The following is a 24,997-nucleotide window of genomic DNA, read 5'->3' as shown; positions in this document are numbered from 1 at the left end:
ATCTAATACACTTGTCCCTCTATCGCCTTCATTAGGATCCAAATAGCTAACGATGTCCATTTTCTTTGGCTGTGATCAAGCACTACTCCATGTGTGTGGGTTCTCATTGAACATCTCCTTCTTGAAGATTTTCCTGGCTATATCCTTAGTCCAGCTGTAGCCTGTGCATGTTAGGACCAGTTTTTAGCTGGCGGAGCGTTTAGCATATTGATCCACTTTTTGTCATTTGACTCTAATCCTTCACTAAGGAATTCCCAGCGAATGGTGGATTTTGAATAGAAATTGGAAAAAAACAGCAAAGCTGCCTTCAAGCAGCAGTTTATGATGGTAAAACCAAAAGCATAACCATTCTAATGAAATGGGTATCTTTTCTCTTGTGATCCCCGCTATCACGTTTTCTCAGCACACCATTGTTCACCATATGTAAATCACTATCAAACTGCCCTGCACTGGTACAGGGATACAATGGAAGCAACAAGCGGAGGTAAGAGACTTAATTATCACGATTTAAAATTATCGTTGTTAGGTGGGGCAGCAGCGGTGAGCATTGCTGCCTCATCGCTGGGGCCCCGTGTTCAGTTCCTGGGGTGCTGTCTGGGTGGAGTTTGCGTGTTCTCCCCAGATTTGTGTGGGTTTCTTCCAGGGTGCTCCAGTTTCCTCCCACAATTCAAGACATGCTGATTTCCTTCTGGGAAAACCGGCCCTAGTGTGCGTGTCCTGTGATGGACTGGCGTCCCGTCCAGGGTGTGTGTGTCCTGTGATGGACTGGCGTCCTGTCCAGCGTGCGTGTGTCCTGTGATGGATTGGCGTCCCGGCCAGGGTGTGTGTGTGTGTGTGTCCTGTGATGGACTGGTGTCCCAGCCAGGGTGTACCCTGCCTTGCACCCATTGCTTGCTGGGATAGACTCCGGCTCCCCTGTGCTCCTGATTTCCACAAATGGAGGAAGGGGACAGAATCGTTAGCAGCGGGCGGTTGCAACACAACAGGCTTGCTCGACAACAAACCACGGGCCGTTACTGTTGTGTAACAGCGGGGAGTTCTCATTCATTCAGTCATGCGTGGAGCGGAGCGGGCCGAGACCAGCCCGCAGCGGGTGCAGGGCCGTGTGGGAAGGGTTCGGGGAAAAGGGTGCGGGTGTCTTCATCCTCTCGTTCCGTGACAAACCCGCCCCGGCAAGCGGATTTCGCCAAATCTGGGCTCGAGGGGTTAATGTTGTTTTCCGTTCGGGGCAGGGAAAGCGACCGGACAGCACGGCACAGCACAGGGCGGGAGGGGAGGAGTTTGTCTGCATCACTCTGCAGAAGTGAAAGTACAGACGAGCGCGTTGAGGCTGGCGGAGTCCGCATCACGCCGCCCTTTTCTTAAGGAGATTGAGCCACTTGCTCACAGAGACGCTGAGAACATACCCCGCTTTTTCTCGCTTGTGTGGCTGCGGGAACTTCAGGAAGCGCCCGATTGTCACCTGCGAACTCCGGATACCCCGGCGAGACCCTGCTGCAGGTAACCGAGAGCTTTGTGAGTTTATCCGCAGAAGGGACGGGTTTTACAGTCCTAATAGGAAAGACTCTTTTGCAAACTAAGAATATTTGTATTATACATACTGCACAGTCCTCTGCAAACTCTAAGGCTTATTGCACTTCATAATCCTGAAACGCACGTTCTGGTGGTCTGTGACTAAAGCTCTGGCTATTTGGATCTCCTGTGATAAAATGTGCATTTTGTGAGACCTTTTTCCCGGGTTATTTCAGTGTCCTGTTCGCTATTGCATCAGCATTGTGGATTGATCGAAAATCGATCAATTTATCACCCCAAATGTACAATCTTCATAAATACAGGATGAAAGAAAATATCGTTCAGTAGTTTGCATGGATGGATATAGACTATTTACTTTTTTTATTGCATCTGATGTCTAGTGCATGATTGTACAATGCTCTGTTGCTTGATTTAAAAAAAAAACTTATTTGACATTCCACTTTTTTTTCCTTAGGCTTTAGGTAATCCCACCTCGCCTCCTGAGATCCATGTCAGGGTTTTGGGGGCAATCATTCAAGCACTTTTTGCCCACTATCTTCCACTTTAGTTCCTAAAAATACCTTTTAATTACTTAATATTCACAGTAAGTCTTGGATTTTAACGTTAAAAGGAAACAAATAATTGAAAATTGAAAGCAGTCCACACTTTTGCACAGTATTGGCTGGCATGCTGAATTAAGAAATTGATCGGCAGGTAAAATAAAAGCCTATTAACTCTGTTTCTGGACCAATGTCGAGTTTTCATCCTTACAGGCCAATTTCCTCCCTGTACTTCAGGAACTAAAATTGTGGCGCCAAGAATCTTGCTCATACCTGTTGCCAACGGTCTAGGTGTGTCTCTGACGGTATCTGCAAGTTATGGTGTGTGTATTTAATCAAATGTGTTTGTCTCAGGGTGAGGAGCAAGCGTCCCTCTGTAATTGTGAACATTGATTTGTTTTAACTAGAGAATAATAATAATAATAATTGGTTCCACTTATATAGCGCTTTTCTGGACACTCCACTCAAAGCGCTTTACAGGTAATGGGGAATCCCACTACTACCACCAGTGTGCAGCCCCACCTGGATGATGCTCCAGTCCTCTCCCCACACACCAGCTCTCAGTGGGGAGGAGAGCAGAGGGATGAAGCCAGTTCAGAGATGGGGGTTATTAGGAGGCCATGATTGGTAAGGGCCAATGGGAAATTTGGCCAGGATACCAGGGTAACACCCCGACTCTTTTCGAGAAACACCCTGGGATGTTTAATGACCGCAGAGTGTCAGGACCTCTGACTTAAACAGAATAGGAATGTGTCTGTTCACATACCAGTATGTTCAAAAATGGCTATATCACTTTTCTGTATTTACTGCTACTCAGCATTGTATAGTGTTTTCAATTGTCTGGTGAATGCACAACATGGTACTCCATTTACAACACCTCATGTCACAGGATGTGGGCCATTGAGGCAGTAACAGGCTGTGTGGGTTAAGTTGATTTCCAGGATGTTGTCAATGTTGCCTCTCACTCGAGGGTGGCAACTACGTTGTGGTTCTACTGAATACAGTCTAGGAGGAGCAGGACCAGGTCGTTCAGGAAGCAATTAGGTATCGATACATGGAGCTGTGAGGAGTCGCTGAGCCAGTTCTAGCCAGACCTAGGGAGGAAGAACTGCCGCCTGCAGCCCTGCTCCAGCTGCACAGCTCTCTGCATCTCGGAGTACAGACTTTAACTCAGACTTATGCACCTGCCATATTCACACTTGTCTTCTCTTCAATCTGTGAAATTCAGCCGATAAATACTAGTTGTGCATTCAAAAGTGCGACAATTTATGTGGTTATACTGTATGTTGACATAATTGAACACGTGGCATTTCTCAATCTGCAGGCTTCTGTTGCCAACTTGCAAAAAACAACAAAGGAGCTTTTGCCTAAAACGTTGCTCTGTTTCTGTAGATTCTCTTGATAAATTCTCCATTCAGATGGCATCATTGCTGCGGTTCCACCTCCTCGCCACCAGGGGGCGCCCCAAGCTCTGGCTGCTGCCCCAACTGCGCAGCAGAGGCGCAGAGCAAGCAGCCGGCTGTAGCCCATCCCTGATTGGCTAGTGTCCCTGGGCCTCCATGCCCCGCCCCCTCAGACCTACTGTATATAAACCCTGCTCAGCGCTTGCAATGCTCAGTTTAGTTTACTTACTGTGCTGAGCTCCGGATCCTGCTTTTCTTGAGGTTTCGTTTTTCCTGGTCCTGACTCCTGCAGTAGCTAGCTAATCCTTTTTTCTGGTGCTCGTTATTTCTTACCTTACCTATAACGTATAAGCCTATAACCGCTTTGAGAAGCCACCTTTAAAGGCGCTATATAAAATAGTTTATTATTATATTATAACGTCTCGGATTCTCTGTGTTTATTGTTCCCTGCTCCTGGTGTGTTTTGTTCCATTTCCCCTCGGATGACCTATACGGTTCTGGACTTTTGGGCCTGTTTCGAGATGTGGGTTGGGGATTCTGTTATATCGTTGGGCGTTTGGACCTCTTTGTCTGTCGGGAATCCCCACGGGGGGCCGTCGGGTCCGCGTTATCCCAACCGCCATTAGGATCACCTCCTCGGAGCGCGGCTCTAACTGTTCCTCGGTTTCGCAGGCATGGCCTTACCCAGCAGCCTCCTGTCTGAAGAGCAGTTCCTGTGCTCCATCTGCCTGGATGTGTTCGTGAGCCCGGTCACCACTCCCTGCGGGCACAACTTCTGCATGCGGTGCATCGGAGGCTTCTGGGACCGCAGCGACGTGTATCAGTGCCCGTTGTGCAAGCGGGCCTTCCCCGCCCGGCCCGACCTCAGCGTCAACAGGTTTGTCAGAGAGCTCACGGAGCAGTTCCAGAAGGTGCGAGTCGACAGCCCCGCGGAGCGCGGCGGGCAGCCCGCAGGCGTGCCGTGCGATGTCTGCACGGGGGAGAGGCTGGAGGCGGTGAAGTCCTGCCTGGTGTGCCTGGCCTCGTACTGCGGCGCGCACCTGGAGCCCCACCTGAGGGTGGTGACGCTCAGGGGCCACAAGCTGGTGAGCCCCACGCCCCACCTGGAAGACAGGATGTGCCCGCGGCACGGCAGGCCCCTGGAGCTGTTCTGCAGGCGCGACCGGACCTGCATCTGCGTGCTGTGCACGGAGATGGACCACAGGGCGCACAGCACCGTCCCCGCCGAGAGGGAGTGGAGCACCAGAAAGGTCTGCTTTCCGCGGTTTCGGCACCACGCCTTCTCTGACCGCTCCTTCCAGTTCAGGGTCGGGATGGCTGGGATGCAGTCCACAATTGTTTGGAATCTGGGGGGAATCAGTCGCTGATGCAGCACATTCAGAGTCGCAGGGGAGCTGGATCCTATCCCAGCAAGCAACGGGCACAGGGCAGGGTACTCCAGTCAATCACAGAGCGCACACACAGATACAGACACACACACACTCGCACAAGAGCCAGTCCCCCCCCCCCCCCCCCCCCCAGAAGCCAATTAACCCACCAGCATGTCTTTGGACTGTGGGAGGAAACTTACAAGAACATGGAGAGACCATGCAAACTCCACACAGACAGGTCTCGTCACTGCAAGGCAGCAATGCTCACCCCTGGGCCATCAGCTTAGAAAACAGGCCAGTGGAATTGTATTGAATTGTACGATCTTATACATAAATGATCTTCAGCTCCAGATTTCTTTCAGCGTTATAGTTCATGCCTACAGACTATTGCTGGTTGCAAACTGTGAACCTGGAATGTTTTGTACTGTATGTCTTGAGGAGAATAAAACAAATTAATTGTTAATTGATAAGGTGGCTTTGGGCAACTCATTGTGGTGCATTAGTATGTCCGTGGGTTTTGAATATCCCCTGGACTGGTGTCCATTATAGGTTGTAGTTCATCCTTGCTTCCCAGATTATCTCCGGTTTCTGTGACTCTTGCCTCTCTGACGGCGGATGGGTGTTGGTGGCTGTTGTCTGTGTCCTGACGGGGGACGTGACGCCCGTGTCCGCGATCCACAGGGCGACCTGGAGCAGCTGGAAGTCCGGGTTCACCTGATGATCCAGGAGAGGCTGAGGAAGGTGAAAGAGATCAAGCAGGCAGCGGAGCTCAGCAGAGTGAGTCCCGTCGGCCGTTCAGCCGGACTGGGGAGGACGTCGGTGAGGTGACACGCACCACAAGGCCGTTCGGTCCATCTAACCCCTTAGGATACGTCGTTTCGCACTTATTGTACTGGAGGTCGTTGACGAATTGAGGAACTAGACTTAAAAAAAAAAATCTCCCTGCACTTACTAGGCGCTGTTTTTCAAGGTACCAAAACCCAGCAGAGTGCGTGCCTCGTTATACATGACTTCGATTATCAACCTCGCGATCCCCCCCAGCATCCAAGCTGAGCTCTTAGCACCAGGCCCCTACATTCCTGATCCAACCGGTGGTTCAGGTGTGCTCGCTAACTTTAAGGAAACCTATCGATAGCTTGTAGGTACTGTCATTGCAAGTGTAACAGGTCCTTCATACTGATATGACCATTGCCATGATCCGGTTCCGAGGTCAGATGACCTCTGAGCTTTAGGTTACGAGAACCTCCGACAGCTATAACAGCCAGAGAACTGTCCGCGCGCGGCAACGTGGCCGGGCTTGTTCCACCCTCCCACCACCCTTTGGGTAAAGTGCCTTCTGTATATGCACACCCATTGGCTTCCATTGAAGAGGCCTGCTGGATTATTCCATAGGGAATGTGTTACAGTGACTTGCGTGCGCGTGTCCCGCCAGAGAGCCGCGCAGAGGGAGCGCGAGGACGGCGCGCGGGTCTTCGCGGCGCTCCTGAGCGCCCTGGAGCGGGGCCAGGCCGAGCTCCTCGAGGAGATCGAGGGGCGGGCGCGGGCGGCGGAGCGGCGGGCCGGGGAGCTCGTCACGGCGCTGGAGCAGGAAGTCGCTGAGCTCAGGCGCCGCAGCGCTGAGCTGGAGCAGCTGTCCCGCACCGAGGACCACATCCACTTCCTGCAGGTCAGCCCCCCCCCACCCGCGCGGGTTCGAACTGCTGCCTGCAGCCCTGCTCCAGCTGCACGTCTCTCTGCATCTCGAAGTACAGACTTAAACTCGGACTTATTCACCTGCCATATTCACACTTGTCGTCCCTGTGATGGAGCCTGCTAACAGCTTTTACATGCTGAACTGTAGCCATCACGCCTGCTTGATCACAGAGGCTCTGTAACCATCACGCCTGCTTGATCACAGAGGCGTTCGCCCCCTGTACTTACCCCCAAATGGTGGATGTTCACACTAAACTCCTGATGACAAAGGAAGGTTTCTATTTCCTTCGGTTACATCAAAGACAGGAGGGGGGAGGAGGAGAGAGGGGACATATATATATATAAGTTCAGCTCTATGAGGACTGCTGCCGTGGTAGAATTCTGGCCATCACAGAGGACAGTCACCACCCCGGGCATGAGCTCTTCACCCCACTGCCCTCAGGCAAGAGATACAAGAGCATACGGACACTGACCACCAGATTCCTCAATAGCTTCTACCCACAAGCAGTGCGATTGGCAAACACATTTAGCCATCCCCCTCGGACCACACCATCACCATCTACCTCATTATGATTTCTTATCTATTTATTGCACATCTCCAGTCATTGTTTACACGTCTGTATTGTTTACATTCAAACTGTTTACTTGTTTACTTGTACATGGTCTACTGTTTGTTTGTATATTGTCTTGATGCACTGTCTGCACTTTGTTTTGTTTTTTACACTTGTTTTACAATCGAGAGACTTTCTGTCAGTAAGAATTCCATTGTACCAGCACCAGTTACATATGGCAATAAAGTTCAAGTTCAAGTTCTGTAGGACCATATCCCCTTTGAGCTACGATCGGTACTATAACTATCATGGTGCTTATTGTGGTTCCTTGTATGCATGCGATAAAGCTTGGCTGGACGAACGGAACACTTCAGGCTCAAATTTCTTGGTTTCTTCCCCCGCAATCTGTGAAACTCAGCCGATAAATACTAGCTGCGCATTCAAAAGTGCGGCACTGCGTCGTGTTTAAAGCTGGAAAACAAGTTTTCTTTTTCTGCCCCCGTAGACTTTCTCGGCTCTGCAGGTGCCGCAGGAAACGACGAAGTGGTCCGACGTCGCGGTTCACGCTGACCACTACCTGGGGACGGTCCGGGAGGCTGCGAGTCAGGTGGTCGACGTACTCCAGCACGAGGTGGAAGGACTCTCTGCTGACGGTTAGTAGGGCAGCCTCTTTAATCCAAGACTGAATTCTGCTCTTGCTTTCCGTGGCGTAACCTGCAGTAATCTGCCTGTCCAGTATTCCTTCACAACCAGTCAGATGATGACAGGTGTCTTTCCTCTAATAGTCTGCCCTTGACTGATCCTAGACTTGCCACAGCAACTTTAGATGTGCAGGATTTATTTTTGGCCCCGTGGGTAATTATATCTGCGGCGTCTTTCTTTTTCGGTTTATTCCAAAGGCGGGGTTTTTTCTGGGGGTGTCGTGCCCAATTTCCGTGGTACGGTTCGTATCACAGTTTTCAACACCGCCTCCTCTTCGTTAACACAAAGATGTTTGGCTTTTGACGTCTTTTGATATTCATTTCCTCTCCAGATAGTGAAGTCAAAGAGAAACGGGCTATTTATTACCCAACAGATAACCTCTGATCAGGGAGACCTTTTGATCAATTGCCCCAGTTGCACACAATCCTCACAATTGTTTGATTGACCCAAAACTATATTTATACGGACATAAGTATAGTGCTCGTGTTTTATCACTTCATTGTTTTAGCATTCTTGATTGATTTGGAGTTCAAAACGACAATCCCAGCTCGTTATGAAGATGTAGTTTTCAGTTTCCCAATACATTAGGAGGGCACTGTATTTTAAGTTTTAATTGTTTTTTAACTATTATTTTTACAGAGCTGAAGAGGATACAGCAGTACGAAGGTAATATAGTTGTTTTTTCCTATACACAACCATACAAATGGGTATCTCGGGGAAAGTATAGTCTGCTCAAGTGACTTTATTTTATATATACACAAGAAGGGCTTGCCAGGTATGGGGCTACTTGGGATTTGACTGGAATATATCTAGTACAGCATTGATTAGCTCTAAGCTAAAATGTGAGACCTGCAAGGAATTTGCTCGTATTTTTGCTACTCTCATCCAATTGCTGTAGTCTGGTAAGATACTAAGTCAGCACAATCAGAAAATGTTTTTTTAAAAAATCATTGCTAATTTGTTGAGTGGCACAGTGGTGAGCATGGCCGCTATGTAGAGTTGGAGCCCTGGGTTCAATTCCTGGGGTGCTGTCTGTGCGGAGTTTGCATGTTGTCCCTGTGTTCAAGGGGGTTTTCTCCCACAATCCAGAGACTTGCTGGAGGGTAAACTGGCTCCTGGGAACATCGGTCCTGGTGTGAGTCTCTGTGTGCATTTGTGTGTGTGTGTGCCCTGTGATGGACTGGTGTCCCGTCCAGGGAGTGTCCTGCCTTGTGCCTGTTGCTTGCTGGGATGGACTCCAGCTGCCCCCCTGTCCATTATAAAGGGATATTGGTGCCCTGGTAGGAGTTTAAAGATGAGCAACAATTTAATGAGGATTAAATTGTGGAGTCAAAGGATTGCCGTCCACAGGCAGTCTGAAGCAACCAAATCTCTTTAGTCTTGTAGGAGATTTTTAGTCAAGTTTTCAGAATCCTCAAAAGTGTTGCTAAAACACATTTAAGGCAGTAGTTTGTGTTCAGTAAAACAGGACGTTTTTTTTTCTCATCTCTATCCTCGTAAGGAGATATAAGAAGATCCACGTGCTGTAATAGTTAGGGATATGTAACGTGACATATCTGTACTTCTATTTATTACGTACAGTATGTGACTGGATAGTAAGAAAAGGCACATTCCCAACAAACTGCAAGTTTCCCTTTCTAGCCACAGGGGTGAGCTCCTGCTACAGGCTCACAAAGGAAAAAAAAAAGTCCAAAGTATTCAATGTCGTCTACCAAATCCAGATTGTTTCCTGATTTACAGCTAGCAGAGGCAGGGGCTCTGATAGAGATGGGTACTAGTCTGCTCTGGCACCGGGGACGAGTCACTGGAATATATCAGGCACTACCAGCCCTTGTGCCTGCCTGTGGGCGTTATTATAAACCTTCATCTGTTCATCTTGATAAGGGGCTCCGTCCCTTTTCCACCAATGCTTCCAGCACCTCGGGGTCAGAAACTGTGACCCGGGGGGCTCTCTGACCTCCAGTACATGTGGGGGCTGGGAGTTTATTTTGGACTTCGGATATGTTTTCACACCCCTCTTTGTTTTCGCAGCCGACGTGTTTCTGGACCCCGATACGGCCTACCCCAGCCTGGTGGTGTCCCGGGACCGGCGGAGCGTGAGGCTGGGGTGCCAGCGACAGGCGCTGCCCGACAACCCCGACAGGTTCGACTTGTGTATCTGCGTGCTGGGCAGAGGGGGCCTGACCTCGGGGAGACACTACTGGGAGGTGGAGGTAGGAGAGAAGAGCGACTGGGCGGTGGGGGTGGCCAAGGCGTCCATCAACAGGAAGGGGACTATCAGAGCGAACCCAAAAAACGGCTACTGGTGCCTGTGCCTGAGGAATGATCTGGAGTACAAGGCCCTCACTGCCCGTCCCACGTCCCTCCCGCTGAGTCTGAAGCCCCGCAAAGTGGGCATTTTTGTGGATTACGAGGAGGGAAGGGTCTCCTTTTACAAAGCGGAGACCGGCTTGCACATCTACACTTTCCACGACGCCTTTTTGGAGAAACTGCTGCCGTTTTTTAGCCCCTGTGCCAGTCAGGGTGGGAGGAACCCAGACTCGTTGTCCATCTGTCCCGTCGGTGACAGAAAGTCCAAATAGAAATTCCCCCGCGTTCCCTGCAGAGAAATAATAAACACACCAGCTGCTTCCGAAGTTACATACCCAAAGAAGAAGAAAAAAACAGACAAAAGTAACAAAAGTTTGTTCTGTTTTGGGCTAATTCAGCGTCACTTTAAACTACGAGTACAGCTCTTGCACGTTAAGTGGCGTCATTGAACTGAGGTTTTGGGGTTAGAGGTCAAATTCCAAAGGTCAAAGGTCACCACCTCACACTTGTGCACATTTTTTTTTTTCTTGTGCTGGCAGCGCTGATCTCGGCCTCAGCCAGGCGAGTCCAAGCCAAACCTCTTTAGGTCTGTCCTGTCGCCCTTATTGGAATTTGACTGGACAATTGGAACACCCGTAAAAGTGTTCACGGATTCTGCAGTAACACATTCATCATCAGAAAGGAAGAACCGGCCTTCGTGTTGCAGGGTATAAAGTTCCTGAATCAACCAGTAGAAGCTGGAAAGAGGTTATCGGAAAGAGAATGACGTCTTATGCTTGTTAGAATGTAGGCCTATTAGCTTTTTCCAAAGCATTCCGGGAATAAAGCATTACTGAATCTGAGAAGCAGCACGACGTGGTTATTTTTGACACTGCAAATACAGTTTTTCAGGTTGGGATATAAAAGGGTAGTTTAAATTGGTCTATTTTTGTTTCTCTGAAATGTATTTCATGCTATTGCTTGTAGCTTGTTTGGGTACAGGGCTAAGCATTGTAGATAATTTTTGAAACAGTAACACTTAGAACACTCTATTGGCTGACTTTCTGTAGCCAACTAGTTTGCTGAGGTACGGTGCCATTTATATATCTGGCTAGTTTACTGGAGCATTCTGAGTACCTTGCTCAAAACATAGGATCCTTTTAAATGTAAATCTTTATATTCTAGCTTTTTTATCCATCTGTGTAGTCTAAATCACAGTCTAAGACAGGGCAACAGATACCACCTGTAGACCCAGCTTTTGTTTCGTAAGAATGATATGTAAGTATGCAAAAAAAAATGATCTTGTTTGTACAAGATAGAATTGCATTTAAATGAGAACATTATTGCCTTTCAACGAGAAAATGATTGTTCTCAGATGTGAAAATCATTGTGTTTAAATGCAATAATCCATGGACTACATTATTTACTATTTTCGTAGCGCTCCTGTGCTCCTTTACATTATTTCTTTCCAAGAATGGGAGTTTAACAATATTCTGTTGTTAAAGTCAGTGCTGCTTTGCACAGAACAATACTATTGCATGTATAATGCAAGATATTAACATAGCAGGCAACATTGTTTACAAATTAAATTTGCCGTTAAATGCAATAATTTTCTAGTATAAACGCAATACTGTCATTTTCACATATAAACACTATACTATCTAATATAAATGCAGTATTTGTTTTTCTCTGCGGCGCTAAGAAGCTTCTGTAGATGATGCTTATAGTACCTTTCACTGTTTGTATTTTTTGTGTTGGAGGACCTTAAGAAAAGAGCACTGTGCAAATCAAACAATGCACCTATTGCAGTCCACGAAATGTGGTTCCAAAATCCAATCTATTTAAAGCATTTAGGGGGATGTGGCTCAGTGTTAGAGGCCTCGGGTTCGATCCCTGGCATCTACACGCAGGCTTTGGGGGGGGTGGTGCTGTGGCTCAGGATCTGCGCCTGTGGCTGGAAGGTTGCTGGTTCAAATCCCACGGCCGGCAGAGGAATCCTACTCCGTTGGGCCCCTGAGCAAGGCCCTGAACCCCACCAGGGTGCCTGTATAAATGGCTGACCCTGCGCTCTGACCCCGAGCTTCTCTCTCCCTGTCTGTGTGTCTCGCAGAGAGCAAGCTGGGGTCTGCGAAAAGACAAATCCCTAATGCAAGAAATTGTATAGGGCCAATAAAGTGATCTGATCTTACAATTGTATTGAAATACATGTTTGCACCTTCTGATGCATTGTTTTCATATGTTCATAAATAAAAACCTTTGCTGGAACTATGTGAGGATAGTTTTATTCTCTGTTTTCTCCAGTTTATTTCTGGGAGCTGGGGGTGTAGTGACATGGCCTTAAGTACTGCCCAGTGAACTTGAATATCCACTGGAAAGCAAAGTATGAGGAGCCAGGTCCTGGAGACAGAATACATTTTTGTTTAACAGAAATTTTTTCTCCACGTTTTGATTTTTTCACGTGCAAAAGCCAAGTCCCCAATCTCTTTCGAGGCAGAAAAGTGTCAAGAGTTGACAGAGAAGACAGTGGCGTGGAAACTCCTGAGCCTGCACACGCGATTGCCACACTTCAACATCAGGGAGTCTGTCCGAGAGAGGAGGAGTGTGCAGTGAGAGAGCTGCAGGGCAAGTTCACTACCGTGCAGTAGGGGGGGGGGAATGATTGTGCACTTGACTGTTTATAAAAATTGTGCAGGTGCGCTGTCGGTGAAGTCAAGGATTTGCATGAAAGTATCGGGCACTTTTCAAATGACATGCAAAATGTACAGTAATTCGAACAAAAGCTGCAGTAGAAATTCGGTCGGAGGTTTTGATACCGATCTCACATGTTTCTGCTCGCCTACTTAGGTGTACTGTGTGTGTGTATATATATATGTCTCCCATCATGCATCTGTCTCGCACCCCCCTCCCGCCGCCCCTTGTACAGCACTGTCAATTCCCTGGCTCGGTCCTGGCAATACTGAGGCGGGCCGAGGTCTGGGCTGCCCCGTCCGTCTCCTGTTTCTCATTTCTCGCTCTTGCGTTTATTAGGATCTTACTGAGCTACTGAAATGTGAGTCATGCAAGACTAAGCAGGACGCGTTGCCACCGTTAGAAGCTAAACTAACTGCACGTTTAGCATCTCTGTATGAGATGCAGAAGCTGGGATCCTGTCCCACTCCTTAGAGTCTGGATGAGCCCGTGTGTGTGTTCTGCCTAGACATGAGTTGTCATCTGAGTTCCTCCCGCATGGTCCTCAAGTCAGGCAGATCCTGGTGGCAAAACTGTCACATTCTCATCTCTCAAGACCCCCACTGCTGCACAAGCACCATGGCCTGTCTGGATCGCTGTCACGTGAGGATGAGCCCACAGTAAGTGAGATGCACGGACATGGTAATTGTTTATTAATTCCTTTAACTTACATAGTGTTGATCTGGACACTCCACTCAAAACACCTTTATAGCACCTTTACAGGAAATGGAGAATCCCACTACCACCACCAGTGTATATAATATCATAATAATGATAATTGCTTACACTTCTATAGCGCTTTTCTGGACACTCCACTCAAAGCTCTTTACAGGTAATGGGGAATCCCACTACTACCACCAGTGTGCAGCCCCACCTGGATGATGCTCCAGTACTCTTCCCACACACCAGCTCTCAGTGGGGAGGAGAGCAGAGTGATGAAGCCAGTTCAGAGATCAATGATATTGCAGTAGGGTGCCATCAATCATTACAAGCTGAAGGTCTATAGGACCTCACACCCACCAGTTAGCTCATTCTCTTGCTTGAGCTGTGCTTCTTGGACTAATCATGGACACTGGGGAGTCCACCCAGGATGGCTTAGCCCTGCCTCCAAAATGCCACTGACGCAAAAAATATTTTTTGCAGTCTGTGCAATTTCATGTCCTGGAAGCTTTCTTTGTATTTCAGACCCATTTTCTAAAACACTCGATGAAACTGGTTGAAGTTGGTTGAATGTATTCTGCTATAAGATATGAAATGGGGATTTTTTCCAAAGCAAAATGTGTTCCCGTTTTTTTTTAATCCGTGAAGGCATGCCAAGCTCCTGAATAATTATTTCAGGGGGGAGTCCACCCAGGATGCCATAGCCCTTCCTCCTTCACGGCGACGTTACAAAGGCATTGTCTCCATACGTGGGTGCCGATCAGAACCTTTCTGTGGTTTTCTTTCTCGATTTTCTCTGGAGCCTGACATTCAATGGGCTATCTCACCTGATCACCAGCTCTTTCATGGACCAATAGGAAAGTACGGAAGCAGAATGCAGCCAAATCAGACAGGATGGAGCTCTCATGTTCTCCTCATTGGAAAGACACCCTGCACATACTGAAAGAACAAGGAGCAATAGCCACAGGGATATTTATGCAGCACTGCAACAGAGCAGCTGGATCTGGGGGTGTTAATCCCAGGTTAGGCAGCTAGGAGGCAGTATAGGAACACTCCAGTGCCAGAGAGAATGTTTTATGTGCTGCTCAAGGTAATCAGAGAAATCTGTTTCTGCTGTCTGTGAGCTGACAGCTGTGTAAAAGATTTTATCTGTAAAAAAAAAAAACATCACAGCACGACACAAATTGCCTGCTTTGGGTTTAGAATAGACTGTTAAAGTCTTGTGGCTATAAAACCTGCTAGCTCTGGGTGTACCAGGACTGAAATTCAGCAAGGTTGAGAATAATACCTTGCCAACTGCACTCGGGTCAGGAGCATTAATGTCACAGGTTTGATATGACCCTGCCCAAACAGGATCAGCCAGTTCCTTTAGGATTTTAGTAAATAGGCCAGTTGAGTTTTGGTGATTTTCTCAATTGTCGATAAAATATCAATTGTCTTTGCTCTTTTAGATCTGGACCAAGGAGAAATTGGTCCCCATGTTTGTTTTCACAACATTTTATTTATAACAACAAGTTACTTGAAGCAGGTAGGCAGAAATAACATTTTTAACAATATAGCTGGGGGGGTGTTACATACAGTATATTTTCATTTTTGTTATGATTTTTATATACAAAAACTGATCAGTGTAGCTCAGCCATTTTTTATATCGATACTCTCTCTTGATACTCCGTCATATATAATGATAGTAAAAATAGTCAATGATGATATAATGAAAATAAAAATAGTAATGATAGTTAAAAAAAAAAAGAAAGTAATTTAAAAATTCCTCCTCTCATCTTTCTGTAATTAAACTCCTCAACAACCTTTTTTATTTTGCACTGGGTAATAAGGTCATTAACTTAAAACCGTAAGATTACAAGCAAATAGGTCATTAAAAACAGTGCAGTTCCACCACCAAACAACAGCTCTTTCCCAGAAATCCACAGAAAATTCTTATATAAAATGAGAGAAAACTATCAGAGCTACAGTTGTTTTTGCAACAGCGAAGACTGTTTAAGTAAATGGACGCTATGGCAGTACTGCCACTACTAGTTCTGCAAGTAAAAATCATAGCAATTTGCGAGTAGATCTGAGGCACTTCTTTACACAAAGGGCAGAAGGAATATGGAACAAGCTATCCAGTCATGCTGTTGAAGGTGAAACCCTAGCTTCCTTCAAGACCCACCCAGAAGAAATCATTTATGAGCTAACAGCTGATAAGTTACTGTAGGTACAGTAGTTGTCCGTAAACTTTAAGTCATACATATGTTATACAGAGGACAAGAGCTCTAGAGGAAAAGAGACATTGCAGACACAGATGCTCAGCAAGGCAGGGATGCTTTCTGCTGGACTCAGTGCTTGGGGTAAGACGGAGGAGCGTCCTGGACGTTGTTGATCAGAGGAGCACTGGGGCAGGGAGACTGAGCCAGAGGAGGGTAGGTCACGTTCTGCACGGGTCCTTGTGCCGGCTGGCTGGTAACTTGCTGGAGAAGAATGGTGTGCTGAAAAACAGCATTGGGGCCACAATAAGAAAGAACGATTTCCTGTTACGTTTGTAACGTCAAGGAAGATAAAGAATCGGGCCCCTCAAAACCCAGAAAATGGCTGTTGGAGCCCAAATTGACCTTTGTGGTGCAGATGCAAGAATGACGGTAAGGATTTTCACCTTCTTTCCACACTTTTTTTAGTCGGTGTAGAGTTTTCAATATTTGGAACCATTTACAGGAAGTTATTCCTGAAACTGCCCGGTGGCAACATGGGAAATGTAGTTCTATGTGCATCACTAACACAGGCTGCTCCTGTCACATTAATGCCGAGGACTTTGTACTGAAATAGCTGCACTCCACAATTGCTCTTTAAATCCTGACCCCTCTCTTTCCTTCTTGACATCTATAGTTTTCTCACTCTACTTCAGCCTTTTTTTTTTAAATGAAACTTGGATCAATGTTTATCCAGAAGGGGTATTTTCGAGGTTTCAAATGCTAAAGTGAAATGGTATTTCTAAGGCGGCCTTACCGGAGGAGAGGAGCTGCAGCAGGTGGCTTTGCAGCAGAAGACGGCGATGGCGACGGCCACAGCGAACTCCAGCATGGAGAGAATCAGCATCGCAGCACTCAGGCCCCTTGCCATGGACACTGTCGACCACTTCAGCTGGAGAAACATCACCGCGATTAGGCCCAAGCTGTGATGTCTTAGCCTCCAAGCAATCATCTCTGTTCCAGGGTCTCTTTTTGGTTTGTATTACATTCCCTTTAGACCAAACTGATAAGTCAAACTGATGTCCTTTGTGCTGTGGCAGAACTGTGCATGAGGTATAACAAGTCCTTGCTGTTGTATTTAGTTTGATTTACGTTCTGTTCTTTGAATTATTTATCCAGACACTACTAGGCTTTATCGATTGTCCCTGCTGTCTAGTTAACAAAAACAGGCCACCATTCCAACAGAGGGCCACACAGGCACACTCACAGCAGGGCCAGCTTTACAGCAGCTAATTAAGGACCAGTTTGTTTCTGGAGTCTGGGAGGAAACCAGAGAACCCCCAGGAAACCCACACGAGCGACTAACTACAGGTTGTGCAGCAGACATTTCACTGCAGCGCGAGAGGAAACCTATGCAAATATGGGGGGAGAACATGCAAACTCCACACAGACAGCACCCCAGGAATTGAACCCACCCTCAGTGTCAATCATGGTCCTTCTTCCTAGCTGAATGTAGTATTTTCCACTTAAATTTGACATAACAGGTGTCTTTCCCTAGACCTGATTATCATTTAAAAGTCCACTTTTACTGCTTGTAAGACAACTTAAAATAACACACTGCTGTATGTCTGCATATTTGACAGGTTTGTTATTAGAAAGGCAGGGAGGGAGGGAGGTAGGACGGGTTCCCCAGTATTACAAACATAACTTAAACTAATTCTGCTAAAACCAATAAACTAATTAGGATGTGCAGCATCCCTAAATAAAACTGGTCCCCGTAGTACCAGACTAACTTCTTATTTCTTCAAAACCGTGAAAACGTATTCACAAGTGCTTCACATTGAAACACGACAGTTTTTTTCCCCACCCCCCCCCTCATTTGTCCATGTTCACGTTGATCTGGAAGCTTTTTAACTGGCAAAACAGCTTTTCTCATTTGTTGCTCGGATTAAATTGAAACCAGAGGTTAATCCGCCTGGAGTTTGTTGTTTACAATTAAATGTGGCCTTTTCTCGCTGCCTTCGAAATCTCTAAACTGTGAAAGTTGTAAAGTAAGACAGCATCACTGTCCTCTTACCATACTGTCATATCTGTATGTGTAATCATAAGCATATGGGGAAGAGTTCTGAATAGCAATATTAATTCCACTGAGGACTGCTCCAATGACAGCCAGAACACTACTGAAAATGTTCATGGCCAGGGCTCCATTGATCTGGAATACAACAACGAGAAAACACTTAACAAAAACAGTCTCAAAGTACAGGATTATAAATGAAAATACAGCTTAGTCGCTCCTCAGAGGTGTGGATACTCAGAAGCACAGGTACAGTTTAGCATACCGAAATGTAGAAGCCCAGTGTATAGTCAAAGAGACACATAGAACATTTGCTTATTGGGTCTCCCTGAATTTTTACATTTTGAACAAACAGGATTTTCGTTTCCCATAGTTGTCATTGTGCTGCAAAGATTTCCAATTTGGAACTGCCAATTATTTCTGACATACATTAACACTTGTAGAACTCATCTTTCAGTAGCATCTCATCTTGTACTGCATGGGGAGAAGGAGGAGACCTGTCAAATCCTAATTAAGGGTGGAGAAGAAGTCACTCTCCAACCTCACCCCATCCCCATTTCATAAGGAATGAGTCAGGGAGCAGCTCCAAGGGTGAAGATGGGCAGAAGAAGGAAGTAAAAAATTAAACACAAGCGAGTCACAAATGTGTGCGAACATCCATTTTAAACTCCAATCCTGGAGTGACATCGGTGCTAAACCGCTGCACTAGGGCTATCTGCTGTGCAGGAGCCCAAACCCAGCTCCACATCTCTCAATTCTAATCTAGACCGTTGGCGAACTCACCAAGGCAGACCTAGGATGGTCGCTCGCCGCAACAGAAAGAGATCCAGAGATGATGTACTGTTGGTAAAAACGTTTCTTTGGTTAGATTTCACTTTTCCAAGAGCATCTTTTAGAAACACATGTATTAGAAAGATGAAATGAACCCAAGGGTCCTCGTGCTGAAACACAGCTGCCCAAACATAATAGTGCAATTACCAGCAGTGCGATTATACTCGGGGGCAATGCCCTACATAGTAGGTTAATTAGAAGCCACATCTCCAATTTATAAATCAATGAATCTTTTATAGAGCCTCTCAGTTTACCACAGAGCACTTTACAGAATTATGTAGGATATTGATAACATAGCAACGGTTGACCACAGAGAGGAAAACAAACAAAACCCCACTGCGATTATAGAAACCTCTGGGGATCCCAGGGCTGATGATGATGATGATGATATGAATAATGGAAGTGGATGTTCTCAACAAAAAGGAGATTTCCATTGCTGTATGTATAGTATGTTGTAGTTTAGCTGTAAGGATTGCCAATTAAGAAGTGAAAGTGAAGTAATCATCAATTTTAGTCCTGTTTTCCTATATTTAGTGCCCACATCTGCTCCTAGCTGGAGGTTGTAAGAAATTCCAGGAAACGTCTTGTCCCCCCCCCCCAAAACAGACAACCTCAGTGGGATTTCACTTCCCATAGCTCTTAGTCTGCCCCCCTTTTATCAGGTTGCTAAATGTTTCATATGCACACCAAAAAAAAAAAAGGGGGCTTACAAACGCAGCACCCCAGAAGGGGATCCCCGGGATTCCAACTGTAACCTCCAGTGCAACAATCTGGACCCCGCCCAATAGTACAAGCGCCACTGCAATCATGATCTGGACCACCTGCAGAAAAAACACACGCTCACAAACACGCCCCCATGAGGTGACCAACCCAGAAGGAAAGGAGAATGAATTCCTTAGTTCTTACATATCTTCCCCACGCTTTCCCCTAAGAAGCAAAATCAACTACTGACCCCTGAACACCAGTTCCTACCTTTACTGTACTTGCCCCTAGATGTTTAGGACTTGAAAAAGACTTAAAGGGCAGCATATTTGCTTGTACTACTGAAGATCATGGCAAGATTGTGCCCTCGTGCAGTTGCACTTCTTAGCACTACAGTAATACACAATCTGGCAGACATAAAGAGGCAGAATGCAGGAGAGGAGGCGGACTTTAGAAAGAGGGAGAGGGAGAGACAAGGGGGGTAGCTTACTCCCAGCGCTTTTGGCTCTCCAGTCAGAAATGTCTTCAGGTCCTCTCGCCCCTGACAGACGACGGAGGAAGGCACATACTGGCAAATGGTAGCAGTGGTAAACGGAGCGCCCCCAGGCACCTGTCCTGGTGCCGGAGCGATCACCTCGGTGGGAGTGTGGAAGACAGCTGGCGCAGCCATGAGGGCTATCCTGCAGGAAAACACACAAGCGTTCTTGCTGCGTCAGTAAACCCAGCTCACAGCGACAAATCTAGCCAGGCTCCGTCTACCTTTGAGAGACAACACCGATCTCCCAGATGCAATGCACTGGTGTCCCTGTGCAACACTATGGTATTTGATTACAACATGGAAACATCACACTGTGGTTTCATACCCATTGCCTCCCTTAGGACAAGCACAACTCCATGCAACTCTGTGGTTAATTTTGTTACACCAGGCGCGACAGTGTTGAAACGGGCTCAGCAAAAAATTAGAGTCAACGAGCCAAGATACACAGCACTCAAGGTAATATATTCAATGACAGCACTGAAGAGGACAGGCAGAGCTGACACTGAGGAAACAGCTGAGGCTGTAGCTGCACAGCCAAAGCAGAGGCCAAGGTCTGAGGTGATGAAGAGATGATTAGTGGCCATGACAACTGAGGAACTGGAAACTGAAGTTCAGGAAATACTTCTGAGAACCTGAAACTGAGACAAACTGAAAGCAAGGTAAGTGACTCAATGGCTGAGCCCTGAGGGATGGTTCCTCAGGGCTTAAATACTGTGCGAGGGTCCCTAATTGGCCTGATAGGCCCAGCCTGATCTCGTTGAGGATGGCCCCAACGAGTCTCCAGCATGTGTGGAATGCGCACTGGTAATTGGTGGAGCCAATGAACACCATGTTCATGAAGGAGTAGCAGCAGGTAAAACTTCTCATCTTCTGGGCAGGTTTATTGTGTTAGGCTGTAAAAGTGGAGGAGGGACGCACAAGAAAACACTAATGGCGTTCACAGCTTTCGGGGAGTTAGCGCAGCTGGAGATGACCGAGAAGCTGCGGCCATCCCTCCGTAACCTTCGTCAAAAACGCCATTCTTTAAACCACACGGATGACCTGGTTTCAAATGAAGTGCTTTTGGCAGTGATCATTAATAAGCGGAACTTGCAGTCAACATTTGAATCCACTTTCGAACACATAGTCTAGACTTTACCATTAGATCCATCAATGAATTTACCTTTCAATTTACCAATTCACCTTTAGCAAGTCACCAGTGAATTGTTGGAATGGCTTTACTTTGCATCGTCCCATTTTCATTCGATGTGGGACTATTATTTTGTTAAGATCACACAATAGTATCCTCTTGCAAGCTGGTTTATCGGTAACAGTTTTAAAGCTAGCAGGGTACAAGGTGTGGAGGTGTCAAAATATAGGGTGCATCAGCACCTAGGGCCCAGAAGGCAAATGAAACTATAAGAAGAGTTGGTCCTCCAACTACCCTTAATCAGTGTCATCAGTGTATAAGACGCAAAGGAGGGTAAAAAGACCACAGCCTTGTGGTGAACCAGTAAAAGTGCAAAGGATGTCAAAGCACTAATAGACACATTTTGCACCTGCGTGCATAAACATTATATATATATTTTAAATTTAACACAAAGCCAACACATTAGCATTTTAACTATCCTATAAGGGAAGATGACTTATGTCTTCTAACCATACACACAGTACGTACAGTATCTTTTAAAGTAGTTAACCATAAACCCACTAAATGATTAAATCAGAAAATGTGTTAAAGAAGCTACTGATAAACAGAGCGCTCATTTTTAAGGGTGGAGTATTTTTCTAACTTTTTATAAAACACTGAAAGGATTCACAGGGTAGGCTTTATTCAAAATTTCAACGTAATCTTCTTTTGTGTTTCATTTTACAGTTATATTTTCATGTAATTAGCGATTTACATTATGCCAGCATAGATGCAAGGTTACATATGGAAATATAATTATTATAAGCAAAATCCAGGCTTGCCAGTATTTCCAAAACCTCTCCACGCCAACATTGATCCATTGTTCAGAGGTTGGGTTTTTTTTAGTAAACCATTTTCTGGTGATTGATTTCTTCAACTAAATCAATTTCTAGTAAATACCTGTCCTTTACTTCCAAGAAATCGACAGTAAAATTACACAAATACAGAATGGAGAATTCAAACGATATGTCTAGGTTTACTATATTATTAAGGACTAAATGTATAGATGTCCAGTATTTTTAAGCACGACCAGAACATGTTTGATTGAGTCGCTACTTGATCTCCACTCCAACACTGTGAACTCCTTCCTCTCCGGTTTACCTGAATGTTAGGCCTGGGTTTAATATATCCTGAATATGACTTTTGATATATTCTGTCCAACCCTTTTTTTCATATCTTCAATATTAATATACAGTTTCGATAGTATCTTAGTTTGTTTGGTAAGAAATGTAATTTTTAAAATCAATATATAGTTATTTTGCGCTATAAAAATTCAGTTTACACTATAACCTCGATCACACCGACAGATTAGATATCTACTGTAAGTCAAGCTGCTTGCTAATATGAATTCAGACATGGCCACCTTTCCCCCTTGGTTAAATGTAGAGTTTTAATTTTGATTCTGGGCTTTTTTTCTGTTCCAAACGAATCTTGGAGTCAATTTATCCTGTGTATTCCATCCATTTAAATGTTCTGTAGAGATCTCCCACAGAAGAGACTGACAGAGGTATAATAGTCGTGGTAGGACTTTAATTTCAAAAACGTCCTCTCTAGATACCAATGAGAGAGAGAGCAGATTCCAGACAGCTACAGTAGGTCATCTATTATTTTATGAGCTAAAGGGTTTTAGTTTGAATTCAATAGCTTTGAGAAGTCTTTTGATAAATGTGCTTCCAAATACTTCATGGATGGGATTAAGCTCGGCAAACGAGCTTAATTTTTTCTCTTAATTCATTTTTTGGGTTATAATTATAGCAAATAACATGTTTTTCTATGTTTAGTCTATATCCCAATGTCTGACCGAATTTCAACAGGACATCCTCAAACCTGCCAAACGTTTACTTAGGATCACTCAAATACAGCAGGATATCGTCTGCGTTCAGTGCTGTCTTTTACTCTTTTGATCATCAATATGCTTCAAAATTTGGAAGGTGCACCTGAGGTTATCTTGTGTTTTTCTGTTCTGAATAAATCCGGTTTGATCTAAATTTATTAGCTAAAATAACCTTTTCTATCATGTTTTGGTCATAATTTGAGTTTAAGTCTTGTGGTACATGTTGAGTACAGAAATTGGGCAGAAAGACACACATCTAGTTTGATGTTTTCCTTCTTTTGGGACAACAGAAATAATAAGATTAAGTATTGCCTTACAGTACTCTAAGTTCTGCATTGATCAGCTGTAACTAGTGAAATAGTGTCATATCAGATGGGCGATACAAAGAAGACTTAGGTACATTGTAGTCCTCCTTAGTTAAACTAAATGACCTGCAGCAGCAATCAAATTGTCTATGACAAAGACATTTCTCACCTTTGGAATACTCGTGTTCACTTCTTTTGAAATGTGTAGTTTCACGCTTACCAGTAGTGCAGAGATTTGAAAAATAGGGTCATATCCAGAACAATTAATAATTGTAAAGTAATCCAAACTCCATGAATAAAACTGCGAAATGCATATTACACACATTTAGAGGATATTTAAGCATGGGGCCCAATATTTAACAGCCAATTTCTGAAAACGACAGAACGCATCCATTTGAAAGATGAATCGCCAGGTTTGCAGAAGAGACCAATCTGGTACAAACTACAGCTCTGCCGCTTCAGATGAGCAACATCGGTTCTTAAGAGCAAACAGAGCCATAAGGATATTTGCATGCAGAGCGAATTACTCCAGAAGCTGTCGTGTTCTGACTTACCTGAAACAAGCACCACGTCAGAAGCTCAAAAGAAAACTGCAGAGTGAATTTCCAGGGAGATCTTGACCTTCAAGGGTTTCTGCACTCTGCTTCCCCTCTTTCTGAATAGAATGGAAATGCTCTAGTTTAGCAGAGGCGTATAGCCGCCATGCGGTCAGAATATAATTCTGACATTTCTACAGAAAGCTTCTGGTCACCCACATCCTTGTGCATCGACATATGCACAGGAGAGGCAGTTCTGTGACTTGGCGTGACAATGTCTGCTAACCTCAAAGTCCACTGAGCCTCACAGCACAAAGCCACTGGACAGCCTGATAGCGAGAAGAATCTAGGTCATTGACAATATGGGAGGGTGTTCAAAAATAACTTCAAAAGGGTCTAAATGGGCAGTAGGCTGGATGAGAGTAAGACTAAAAACCATTTTGGCAGACCATTTTCCGAGCAGCCTTGTTAAATCATGATGACCTTTAAAGGAAATCAGATGTGGCTCACCACTACAAACTGCACATTTTCCAGCAGACACGTAGACAAAGGTCTTTAATCACCCACAACTGAATTCCAATTACTTCAAAATGTCTCGGAGATCTCCCTTATCGCACACAGTGCAATTGAAACTTATTATTGTAAAGAGGTCAGATGGTGTGCATCGCTGAGCAATGTCAGTGCTTCGTGACAGTCGGCGCTTGTTCGTCCTATCCATCTGAATTGCGGTTCATCCAGATCGCAGAGCCCCTGCCCGGATATATATAAACTGTGATATGGTGCCTCATTCATCCAGAAACTGTCAAATCCAATACGCTCTACCTCCAGTGAAGTCAAAGCAAACCATTGTGATGAAGCACTATGCTCTTCCTAATGGAGTTTGCTGCCTTCTCCATTGGAGTTTGGGCTATAGGTAGGATCCCTGGCCAAACAGCATTTGCCTGGTAGGTTAGATAATTGCTACTTATGTATATGACTGGTGAAGCCTGAACAAAGGCTTAAAGGTTAGGTTTCTAGATTGGTTTAAGGATGAGAGATAAGACAAGGCTGAGTTTGCTTTACCTTGGAAGGGGGGTGGTGCTGATATACTGTATGGTTACAGATGCAGCAGGGATGATTGATCAGCCAAATGTGTGTGCCATATGTGGGTTTTTTTAGGTTACTCTTGTGTTAGCGTGATATACTGTTTATTTTATCATTGTGTTTGAAAATTGTGTCTTGCACTCTTTGTGTTGTGGGAACACAGCTGCTGTTTTCCTCAGCTGGTCTTGTCCGATCTCTCTCTCCTCTCCACTCCAGCTCTTGGACTGAGGGATGGCCTTCATTTTCACTTGGGCTAATTTCAGGTCTTCTCTGCCCCTGT

The 24,997-nt window shown here is 45.5% G+C and overlaps 2 protein-coding genes across 2 annotated transcripts; one reads left to right on the top strand and one right to left on the bottom strand.

The window, feature by feature from the left end:
• The first annotated feature begins 1,169 nt into the window (after positions 1-1,169).
• Positions 1,170-12,338, top strand: LOC148816643 (zinc finger protein RFP-like). The gene is made up of 7 exons (XM_088939937.1): positions 1,170-1,500; positions 4,148-4,725; positions 5,527-5,622; positions 6,278-6,511; positions 7,594-7,741; positions 8,430-8,456; positions 9,822-12,338. Exons 2-7 carry the CDS (start codon positions 4,150-4,152, stop codon positions 10,370-10,372), a joined length of 1,632 nt encoding a protein of 543 aa, XP_088796063.1. The 5' UTR covers positions 1,170-1,500; positions 4,148-4,149; the 3' UTR covers positions 10,373-12,338.
• A 3,461-nt stretch (positions 12,339-15,799) lies between these two features.
• Positions 15,800-23,706, bottom strand: LOC148816642 (membrane-spanning 4-domains subfamily A member 4A-like). Its single transcript, XM_088940139.1, has 7 exons — positions 23,653-23,706; positions 19,744-19,933; positions 19,262-19,372; positions 18,504-18,560; positions 17,724-17,858; positions 16,464-16,598; positions 15,800-15,949 (listed from the first exon to the last, which is right to left on the bottom strand). The coding sequence occupies exons 2-7, from the start codon at positions 19,921-19,923 to the stop codon at positions 15,800-15,802; spliced, it is 768 nt and encodes a 255-aa protein (XP_088796265.1). The 5' UTR covers positions 19,924-19,933; positions 23,653-23,706.
• Between the last annotated feature and the right edge of the window lie 1,291 nt (positions 23,707-24,997).

The sequence above is a fragment of the Atractosteus spatula genome, chromosome 22, assembly GCF_055471065.1.
Source record: "Atractosteus spatula isolate fAtrSpa1 chromosome 22, fAtrSpa1.hap1, whole genome shotgun sequence".
Classification (NCBI taxonomy): Eukaryota; Metazoa; Chordata; class Actinopteri; order Semionotiformes; family Lepisosteidae; genus Atractosteus; species Atractosteus spatula.
This window is presented reverse-complemented; position numbering and strand designations above follow the sequence as displayed.